The sequence below is a fragment of the Leptosomus discolor genome, chromosome 17 (assembly GCF_034619465.1).
Source record: "Leptosomus discolor isolate bLepDis1 chromosome 17, bLepDis1.hap2, whole genome shotgun sequence".
NCBI classification, from domain to species: Eukaryota; Metazoa; Chordata; class Aves; order Leptosomiformes; family Leptosomidae; genus Leptosomus; species Leptosomus discolor.
In genome coordinates, this window is record NC_141407.1 from 17,010,116 (window position 1) to 17,020,973 (window position 10,858).

The window sequence follows — 10,858 nt, forward strand, 5'->3', positions numbered from 1 at the left end:
GGCAGTGCCTGGATTTTTGGGGGTGGGAGAGCGATTCCCAGCGGGAAAGGGGTCCCTGGCCCCGCACGGGTTGGGTCAGTCCTGCCCCCCATGAAAGAACGCTGCCGAAAGCCACCCAGAACAGCAGGGCTGGGTGTGGGGTAACCGGGGTGCCCGGGGTGCTGGGGTGCATGGGGTGCCCTTTGTGCATGGGATACCTGGGGTGCACAGGGTGCCGGGGTGCATGGGGTGATGCGGTGCGTGAGGTGCCCTGGACGTGTGGGGGTACATGGGGTACCAGGGTGCATGGGGTGCCTGGGGTACTGGGGTGCATGGGATACCGGGGTGCATGGGGTATCGGGGTGTCCCGGGCGTGTGGGGTGTATGGGGTACCAGTGTGTCTGGGGTGCATGGGGTGCATGGGGTGCCCAGGATGCCCAGAGTGCGTGGGGTGATGGGGATACACGGGGTGCCGGGGGTACACAGGGTGCCCTGGGTGTGTGGGGTGCATGGGGGTACCAGGGTACATAGGGTGCCTGGGGTACTGGGGTGCATGGAGTGCTCGGGGAGCCCGAGCGAGCACCCACCCGTGCTCTGCTCCTCGCCTGCCCCAAAACCGGTGCTGCGAGCGCCGGGGGCCGCCGTGGGGCCGCGCAGGCCCCGCTGCTGTTGGATTGACCGACCGCAGCCTGAAGGCCGGGACAGAGTCCGGGAGTTGCCCTGGCCGGTGGCCCCAGCCTGTCCCCCCCAGCCTGTCACCCCCCCTGGCCATCCCCCCTGATTCCCATGGCCCAGGGCCCATGGGGGTGCTAGGGCTGGTGTCCCAGGGACCCCCTGCCTGGGGGAGGGGGCGATGCCCCCAGCGTGGCGGAGGGGCAGGAGTCCCGGAGCGCTCAGCCACCCCTTGTCCCCTGCCCTGGGGGGTGGCTGGAGGTGTCGCCTCTGCCTGTGCGGTGCCCGGGGCCAGGAATTTTCGTGAGCATGAAAAAAACCCCCAGCAACCCAGGAAAGCCCCCACGTGCCTGGCCAAGAGACTGGGTGTCACCCTGGCACGGCCACCCGTGGGGTCCCCTTGCACACCACAAAAAAGGGGGGGGAGGGGGGGCAGCTGGGCAAAGGGCAGCGTTCCCCCCAGGAACGGAGGCACCCAGGGGGTCCCAAACCTGCCCTGGCTGAGCCAAGACTATTGGGGACCGCGGGTCCAGGAGCATCCCCGGCGGCTGGTGGGGCTGCAGTGGGGAGCACAGGAGGAAGAGCGCGGCTGGAGCAGCCTTCATCCCCATCCCACAGCTCTGCCCTGGCCCCGGTGGGCTTTGGCCCCGTGGCCCCGGAGCACCGGGGCAGGCACGACGCCTCTCCTCCCCCCGGAGCTGTGACAACCAGCTCGGGCTCTGCCGCAGCGGGACCCGGGGGGTGGCTCCGCCGGCTGCCCCCCGCTCCGGTTTAATCGTTAACGCCGGCCGAAGCGCTGAGCTGGCGGCTCCAGCAGCTTCGCTGTTGTGCAACTCCCACGAGCGTCGCCTGCCCCTTGCACAAGGGCTCCGGTGCCACCAGCCTGACCCCCTTCCCGGGCAGGGTGGCTCTGCAGGGTGGCACCCCGGGGCTGGCATCCCTGGGAGATGCCCCCGTGGTACCCAGATGCCCACACCAGGGCCAGGCTGGGCTGTTGTCCCCCTCTCCCAGTGGTGCTGCAGAGGGAGCCAGGGCCTTGCCTGGCACTGCCTGTCCCTCCTGAGCTGCCGGCTCATGGGGTACAGAGCTGCAGGGGGTACGGGGCCGTTTGGGGTGTGAAGCTGCACAGGGGCCGGAGCTGTGCAGCGTGGGGAGCTGTATGGGCATGGAGACAGTTTGGGTGCAGAGGCATAAGCTACGTGCAGCCGTGCAGTGCACAGAGCCATGCAGGCTGCAGAGCTGTGTGGGGTGCGGAGCCACGCACCGTGCAACACCATGCACCGTGTAAGGCCATGCACCCTGCAACGCCATGCACCATGCAACGCCATGCACCCTGCAACGCCATGCACCGTGCAAGGCCACACACCATGCAACACCCTACAGAGCACAGCACCGTGCAGCATGCGCTGGGCTCCTGCTCAGTCCACCTTGTGGGAATTGCACCGTGCAGCGCTGTCCCCTCACAGCGCCGTCCCCTCACAGCGCTGTCCCCTCACAGCACTGTCCCCTCACAGCGCTGTCCCCTCACAGCGCCGTCCCTTCGCAACACCGTCCCCCCGCAGGATGACGGCGAGCCCAGCCCCCAGTGGGCTGCCGGCCGGCGAGGAGAGCCTGCAGCCCGTGGGGCCCTGGCACCCGGCTGTCCCCGGGGACGGGGGGCTGCTCCCAGCTCCACCCGCTCCCCTCGCTCTGACCAACCTCCCCCTTCCCAGCCAGGCCCATCGGGTATTTCGGGATGGAGCCTTCATTCACCACCCAGTTTTTGAGCCTCCAGCTGGGGCTCCCGGCAAGTTTTCCATCGCCCCGAGGACTGGGCAGATGTTCTCGTAGGGAAATGCCAGGCCCGCAGGCAGCGGGAATTACAGGCAAGCGGGCAGCCCCTTTCCCTGCTGCTGCTGGGGCACGTTTGGGAGATGCTTTGTCTGCCACCAGCTCAGCAGGAGCTTTCCCTGGCCTGGGTGCAGCCCAGCACCGCACAGAGCCTCCCTTTCCCCGAGGCCATGGCACAGCGACATCCACGTCCCGACCCCGCGGGCAGGGCAGGGCCCGTCTTGTCCCGGGAGTGAAGCAGCTCTGGTCCCACAGGGACACGACGCTCCGGCACGGGGCCGGCACAGCCCAAACGCAGCTCCCAGAGGATTCGGGTGGTGCAGGAGGGCCCCAGCCCCTGGGGGATGGGATGGTGGAGAAAGGGAGCGGGGGAAGGATGCGGCCGGGGGGGCAACGCGGGGGGAGCCCACGTGCCGGTGCGGCGCGGCTGGCAGAGGAAGAGCGCGGTGGCATCGACGCCAGCCGCCCCGCGCCGTTTTTCTATCGGGGCCCTTATCTCGCAGGGGGATGGGAGCAGCTGCCGGGGCCGGCTCCTCTATCTCGAGCGGCTGTGGTTTGGCATCGAGCGCGGGGCTGACGAGGCGGCGCGAGCGCCTGAGCTGCCTCCCAGCTCTCAACGTCTTCAGCCTGCCGCGGGTTTCGCTGAGCGCCTTGTTTTCGTTTTTTTTTTCATCTCTTCACCTCCTGCGACGTCGGGGCAAAGCTGCTGAAGGAAGGCGCGTGGCTTCCTGCCTGCCCGCCGCACGGCATGGCATGGCGAGGCATGGCACGGCACGGCACGGCGGCTCTGCTGCCGCAGGTCCCAGCCGGCTCCGGTGAGCACCAGGCCACCGCGCTGCGAGGTCGGGCAGCCCCCGGCTGGACCCGCACTGCAGCACCCGCATCCCTCAGTGCAGCACCAGTGGGCATCCCGTGGGGCAGGGACCCCAAACTCCCCCTGGGGAGGTGAGGAGGATGGTTGGAGCGCTGGGCTGCAAGGGCTCCGGGTGCACGTCCAGCCCTCCCGGTGCTTTTTTGGCACCCGTTGAGGCTGCAGCACCCCCGGGAGCGACACGGAGGCGAGCGGGAAGCGAGCGCTGTGCAAACGCTCCCCGGCTCCGACCCCGTGCAAAGCCCCAGAGCAAGTCGCTGCCCTGGGACGGGCCACCCCAATTTGGCAGCTCTGCTCAGCGCTGCGCCCGAAGCTGCTCTCCCAGCGCCAGCACCACCACGTTGCCGCAGCAGCGGCACCAGCCACCAGAATCAGGGCTTTCGATCCAGTTTGAAAGTGTGTTCTGAACGGGATAAACCCCTCTCGGCCTTTTAATGATGGTTAGGAGATGTCTGCTCATGGAGCCACCCTTGGGCACATCCAAAGGGTGGGAGTGGGTGATGGAGGACGGGCAGCCACCCCGGAGCAGAGCCCGTAGCCCGCTCCCCCTTGCACCGAGGCACGGGGCTGACCCCTGGTCCCCATGACCGGGGGCATTCAGTGATGGGAGTGAAGCTGCTCGGGGCTGCACGGGGCCCTGCTCTCCCCCAGACAGAGGGAGGAGGACGGAGACCATCGCTCATGGCATGACCCCGCTGATGAGGGGCCTGATCCTGCAGCCCGGGGCCAGGGGGCTGCCCCACAGCCCTGCCACCACCTGCCCCAAAATAACGACCGGTCCCCATCTTGGTGGCAGCACCAGCGCTGTCCCACCGGGGTCCCACGTGGCACCCGCCGCCTGCAACCTGCCCATCTCGGGGTGCTTCGATGTCAACCTGCTGGCGCCGGGTGCGTGGGGGTGGGACAAGGACACTTAACAAAAAGTAACACAAAATATCTACAGAAAGCGCTCGTGGGGATGCAGCCGCCCCGGCGGGCACCGGGCTCGTGTGCGCCCATCCTCGGGGGGCTCAACCCCCTGGAAAGTGGGTCCTGGGGGAACCCCCGTCCCGATGGCATCCGACTGGGTTGGGACCACCCCGGGGCGAGGACCCCGCTCCCGGGGGGATGCTATAGGTTGGTGATGTACACCTCCAGCCCGTTGGCCGCCGTCCTGGCGGAGGCTCGCCGGGGCTCCCCCGCCCAAATGTCACCGACGCTCTCGTACAGGTTCTCGGGGGCGCAGGGCTTCCCGGCCTTGTCCCGCTTCGCCGCCTTCTTCCAATTAACGTCCACGGTCTCGTAGTCCGGGTCGGGGCCGTGGCCGTGGCCCTGAGCAGTCCAGGCTCTGTCACTGATGGACTCATAGCAGGGGTCGGGGGGGGCTTGGGCTGCTGGGGACCAGCACCCAGCCGGGGCACCCTCCTCCCGGCGGGGGGGTGGCCACCCAGCACCCGCCTCCCTCGTGGACGAAGCAGGGACCTGGTTTTTCTTCTTGGTGGCTTTGCACACCGTCGAGTACATGTCCTCCAGCTGCAAAAGGAAGGTGGGGGTTTGGGGGCAATCCCTGCCCCACCATGGGGTATCCCCACTCCTGCGCCCTCCCCCCCAGCTTTCCCACAGCCCCCAGGAGGATCCTGGCAGTGGATCAACCATTGGGGATCCCAGTTTTTGCACAACACAGGGACCCTTTTGCCGTGGGCAGCACCGTGGGCAGCACCATGGGCATCGCCTGCCCTTGGGGGCTCAGCTCCATCCCACCCCCCACTAAAAGCTCCACTGGAAATGCAGGAGCCTCATTTACACCCTGCTCTGAACACGGCCCCCCATGTGCCCCATCCAGCAAGTGCAGCACCAGCCCCACACCCCGTCCCTGCAGCCCCCCCCCCGAGCCGTACCTTCGCCCGGGTGGCATCGCCTGCGCCGTCCCAGCACCGCGGGGCTGCGGGAGGTCCCGCTGTGGCCCCATCCTGCGCCTCCCCGGGCACCGTCTTCTTCACCTTGCGGACACAGGCGTAATCGGCCGCCCCGTGCCCGGCCCACAGGGGGAACGCTTGGGTGCCGGTGGGTGCGGGGGGCACCGGGGCATCCTCCCCCCCCACCGCCAGGCACTCGTAGTCGGTGTCCGGCACCGGCTTCCGCAGCGGGGTGAAGAGCAGGTTGGAGTAGGTCTGGTCAGGGGCTGGGGAGGCGGCCGGGGGCTCGGGGACGGGGATCTGGGGCAGCTCACGGTGCAGGAGGACGCTGATGGAGTCGGCACCGGTGGGGGGGTCTGCGGGGCAGAGGAAATCCAGGCTGGCTGGCCGCTGGGCTGCGGGGAGAGGAGATGGGGGGGGACGCTGGGGAAGCAGCAAGCACCAACCGCTGCCCCGGCACCACCCGGGCACCGCGGCACGTGGCGATGGCGCTCGCTGGGTGCGGGAACTGCGGGCACTCGCCAAGGGCCACCGGCCCCCCTCGGCTCCCCCGGCTCGATGGCCACTCACCGTCGTCCCTGGCCTTCACCCGGTACAGCTCGTGCAGCTTCGTGTCGGACTTGCTGAGCGACCGCAGCTGCGTCTGTCTGAGCAGGGACTGCAATGGGGAGGGGGGACACGCACACCCTCAGGCTCCTGGCTGGGAGCTGGGGGGCACAGAGCTCCCCGGGGGCTGATCCTGTCCCCAACTCCAGCATGCGCTTACCTCGTCCACCAGCTTCACCCCGTCCGGAGGGACCTTCTTCTTCCTGCCCTTGCTGTGGGGAGAAGCGGGGCTGAGCCCGAGGCGGACGGCCAAGCCGGGGGTGAGGAGGGGCTGCCCCAGGACCCCAACCTGGCCACGATGGGCATCACCGTGTGCCCCCGGCGCAGCAGCACCCCCCAAACCCACAACCCTGCTCCTTCGCCGGCCCTGCAGCGGGGTCTGCGCTGGCTGGGGAGGTCTCAGTCGCGTCCTGCACCCCACTGAGCCGTGCCTGGCACCGCTGGCATCACCCTCGGCATTGCCCTTGGCATCACCCATCCCGCCGGGCAGCTCAGCCCTCTCCAGGCTGCTCCTGCGAGGCCTTTGGGTGCAGGGGGTGCAGCGGGGGACGGCGAGGCACAGGGGTGCGGGATCAGGCCAGGCAGGGTTGCACCAGGGGCTGCGGCTGCGGGGGGGGGGGGTTGGGGTGAGCAGAGCAGCAGATCCCAGGGGTCCCAGCTCAGGACAGGCTCACGTTGGGTCTCCACGTGCAGCCACCAAATGCCACCGAGGGGTCCCCAGCCCCGTCCCCAGCGCCAGGAGGGAAAGCAGAAGGGCTGCGGGCAGCACGTACCGTCTGCAGGCAGCGCACAGGGCTCCCAGGTAGACCAGGAGGCCGAGCAGGGCCAGGGCAGCACCCGCTGGCAGGAGAGGGGTCCCCTCCGGCCCCTCGCCCCCCGCTGCAGCCATGGGGGAGTCTCTTCTGGCACCGCTGTGGGGCTGAGCTCTGGGGAGAGAAAAAACAAGTCGGGGTGCAGCCGGGCGCTGCTGGGCTCACCACGGCACGACACGGTGCTCCGCAGCCCCCCGGGCTTGCCGGGGCACCCACAGTGCAGCCCCCAGGGTGGGGGGGATGCACCAGGGGCCCCATTTTCTGGCCAGCTGCTGCCCTCCCCGGTGCTGCCACGCCGCCTCCATCACTCTGCCCAGCCCAGGGCAGACGCTCGGCAGCGGGTGCTCTGCCATCCCCAGGAAGAACTTTGGATTTTGGTTCCTTTTTTTTTTTAAAAAAAAAAAAAACAACAAACCCAACAGGATTGACTCCCCAGTTGCCACCAAGAGGTTGAAAAGGAGATGCCCAGAGCCCTGAAAACCCTCTGGAGACACCCTAAAAGTGCCAATGTGCTTTCTGGGGACACCGCCCTGGGCTGTGGGACGGGGGGTGGCACTGCTCCCCATCACGGGTCATGGGGTGTCCCAGACAGGATGGGCAAAGAGATGACTCAGCTTCCTGGAAATGGGCTGAGCTTCAGCCCTGCAGCCGCCTCTCCCTCCTCACACCCTGGGCTCGGTGGCACACACTGGGACACCCTCCTTCCGCAGCAGGTCTCAGCCTCTCCCCCTCCGAGCCCCACGGGATTCGGCCCCATCCAGCCGTGCCACAGGATCTGGGGAGTCACCAGGGAGAAAATCCCGGGTGGGAGCGATGGTGCCGCCGGCATCACCCGCGTCTCCCCATTGGCAGCGCCGCGCACGGCGAGCTCCCGGGAGGCTGAGCCCAGCCCTGCAACCCCCACCGCGACGTTTCTGCTCTCAGAGGGCCCCGAGTCGCTCCCTGCAGCACCCCAACACGAGCCCTGCTCGGGCCAGGCGCTGCGGCATCACACCCAAGCCCCAGCCCAGGCGGGCCGGCTCTTCGGTGCAGGCAGCGTGGCACACACGGACGCCACGCCGCCTCCGCCACCACAGCCCCGGTTCGGCAGCCGCTCTGTGCTACAACACGGGAGCAGAAAACGCCCAATCTTTCGACCACTTTGCTCTGCCTAAAGAAAAAGCCGTGCTTTGCCCAAACCCGGGCCTCTTCGCTGCGCCTTATTTAAGGAAAAAGCTCTTCCCCTGCAAACCACGGCAGCGGCGAGGCCAGAGCAAGCGGCGCAGAGACCTGAAGGCACCGGGGAGCCCCACACCAAGAGCAGATGCTCGCCAGCCCGTCAGGATCCCACGCCTTTCCCGGGGGGGGGGGGGGGGGGGGAGGCTGTGGGTGACACCCCATTCCATTGTCCCCGTCCCTGCTCAGCCCTCAGCGTGCTGCAAAGCCCAAAGCCAAAGCTGGTGCCGCTTCACCTGCGCCGACGTCTCGACGGCGGCGGCTGCTCCCAGCCCTGCGCCAGCCCGGCTCCGCGCACGCCTCGCTCCCCAAAAAAGCCGGTGTGCTGCGAGAGACGTGCATGCCGTCCAGAAAGTGCCCGGTCCGAAGGGAAACTGAGGCAGCTCCCAGCACCGGAGGAAATCATGGCTCGAAGAAGGCACGGTGGCTGACCCAGGCGGGACAGGGCTGGCACAGCAGCTTCCACCGGCGCGGCCGGGCGCCTCTTACTCACCCTCTTACGTATCTTCATCCAGAGGACAAGGACCAGACGAGCTGCAGCGAGAAGGCAGCCTGCTTCGCCTGACCCGCGGGCGCTACGGCAGCCCCACGGCGAGGGGGGAGGCCCGCGCCCATCGAGGCACCGGTCTCGCTCCCCTCTCTCCTGCACCCCGCGCCGCACGGCAGCGCCTTTGGTGCATCTTTACCCCAATATCCGGCAAAGTCTCTGCCCACTTGTAGCACCCTTTTATCTGAGAACTTCCCACGCCTTTGGAAACTTCTCTGGCTGAAGCTTTTAACCCCTGGAGAGCAATTATTTCAATGTGGAAAGTGAGACAGGGAGGTTTTAGGGACTAACCGGGCTGGACGGACTGGCTTAGATCAGAGCTGGGAAGGGAAGGCTGTTCCCTCTCCAACGACGTTTTAATTAGACAACAGTGCTTTTCTGTCTGAGCATACATTAATTACACGGATTACCTGCAACGCAGGGAGTCGCTTTAGACCGTCCTCGCTGAACTTGTTTAGAGCTCATTAGAGCGACGGGATCGCAGGCTGCAGAAGCGACCGCGCTCAGGGCAGAACCGAGCAGGCTCTGAGGTTTAACAGACAAAACTAGAACGCGGTGCGGCGGCTGGGGGCTGGAGCTACGTCAGAATCAAAGCGCGAGCCTTTAGCACGCCGAGGCAGGCACACACGGGGCAGCTTATCCCACAGCGGGTGGATTTTCCCCCCCTGAATTTTTAAGGTTGAAGAAAGGAGAGGCTTCCCAAGTTGAAATGAACACAGGGAAGTTCTTCTGACCTACTTTTGTTGTGCAGGAGGGGTTGCTCCTGGGTTTCCGACCTACGGAAATGCCCAGCGCTCGCTCTCCTGGGCTCAACGCTCACTGGGAGAAGCCGCTTCTTGGGGGCGACCACGTTGGTTCTCCCAAAATTACAAATCTGAGAGGAAAACCCAGCGCCTGAGCGAAGGCGCTCAGGTAGGACCGAGCAGGTTTGCAAGGCAAGAGCCTCAACCAGACCTTCCGAAACGTACCCCTGACCTTCCGGCCCACGGAGCCGCTGATCTCCCAGGCTCGGGGCTGTCCTCCGGGGCAGGCGGCGTTTCGTAAGGCGCCGGCTCCGAAAGCCAAGGTGGCTTTGAAGAGGAGAGCAGCCACAGCCGCCGCGTACGCGCGACACACGTGCGGCCCCCGGCCCACTGAGGAGGGAGTAACTCCCTTCGGCGGCACCCGAGCACGGGCACGACAGGACGGAGTCGGTTTGTTACTCCAGGACACGGGAGTTTTTTGGCGACCCCTACGAAAGGCGCAAGTTTCTCAGCCGGGCTTCAGGAAAACAAGATTAAATTCACTGTAAAATTAAGTGCTGCTGCTGCTGCTGATTGTGCCCGGCCTCTGATTCATCCACCCAGATAAAAGCGCACGCAGCGTTCGGCGCAGGGTGATGGGAGGAAAGGCTGCGGAGCTGCTGCAAGTGTATTTGCAAGAAACCAGGACAAACATCACAGGCTGATTTCCATCCGTGATTGCGAACACGGCGGCAGCAAACCCAGCTCGGGTACCCTGGGGAGTTGTACTGAAAAAAAGTCCCAACAAGCAGAAGCAGATCTTTTTTGGTTTTTTTTTTTCCTTTCCTTTTGAATTATGAAAAGTGAAAGCCCCGTAACAGTCAACAACCCCGAGTCTGCCCTAGACCATGGGATGCGAGGAGCGCGTTTTAAAAGACGATTTCCAACCTGGAGCGGGCACAAGATCTCACCCGCTTCGCTCGCATCGCTGCAGCGGGAGGGAGAGATTTCACGGCCCAACACCTCCGGAGGAGCTTCGTTTAAAAAGGACCAACTCTACCTCTGAACGCCAGACCCCAACGTCCCACAGCTCGGCTGCACGGCCCCGACGGCCGCTCACCTGCCGGAGCGGCTTTGGGCCAAAATCTAGTTTTAAAACCTTCAGGTAAGCGACCCGCCCGCTCCCACGGCTTTGGTCGAGGCCGACATCGTTTCAGCCTTTTTCTTTCTTCCTGCCCTTCCGTGGCTGCTCGGGCAGAGAAATCTGCACCTAAGCAGGAGTCGAGGACGGGCCAGAGAGATCCTCCGCAGAGCTGAGCCGCAGCAGGACACCAGCGGAGACCTCGGTGCTGCAGTCCTGGGGATGCAGATCCCAGCGTAGAGGACGGGTGTATTAAGGAGACAGGCGTTTTCTCGAGACTCACCTGCCCACCACAGCGGTTTTCTTGCCACAAACCCAGTAGTTTTACGGAATTCCAGGTGTACAGAGGGCAGCGTTTCCATGCCCGCTCTCTCCAGCCTCCTCACCCGCAGCCAGGAGCTCAGCAGCTCCCCGAGAGCCGTTCCACCCACAAGCAAACGCTCGAGTCCCCCTCCCCGCAACCCAACGGGGAACGTTTCTGTTGAAAGAACCAACGCCCCACACCTCCGAACTCCACAATTCACTCACCACCGACGCAAACGGTTCCCACCCAACCTCTAGACTCAAG

General features: G+C 65.8%; 1 protein-coding gene across 2 annotated transcripts; it reads right to left on the bottom strand.

The window, feature by feature from the left end:
* Positions 1-4,462: 4,462 nt before the first annotated feature.
* LIME1 (Lck interacting transmembrane adaptor 1) lies at positions 4,463-6,742 on the bottom strand. Of its 2 annotated transcripts, none has more exons than XM_086474587.1 (5): positions 6,627-6,742; positions 6,014-6,065; positions 5,818-5,905; positions 5,230-5,642; positions 4,463-4,864 (listed from the first exon to the last, which is right to left on the bottom strand). In XM_086474587.1, exons 1-5 carry the CDS (start codon positions 6,740-6,742, stop codon positions 4,463-4,465), a joined length of 1,071 nt encoding a protein of 356 aa, XP_086330713.1. The 2 variants fall into 2 exon arrangements, with proteins under 2 accessions (XP_086330713.1, XP_086330712.1); XM_086474586.1 differs by having other exon boundaries at positions 5,230-5,650; positions 5,805-5,905.
* Between the last annotated feature and the right edge of the window lie 4,116 nt (positions 6,743-10,858).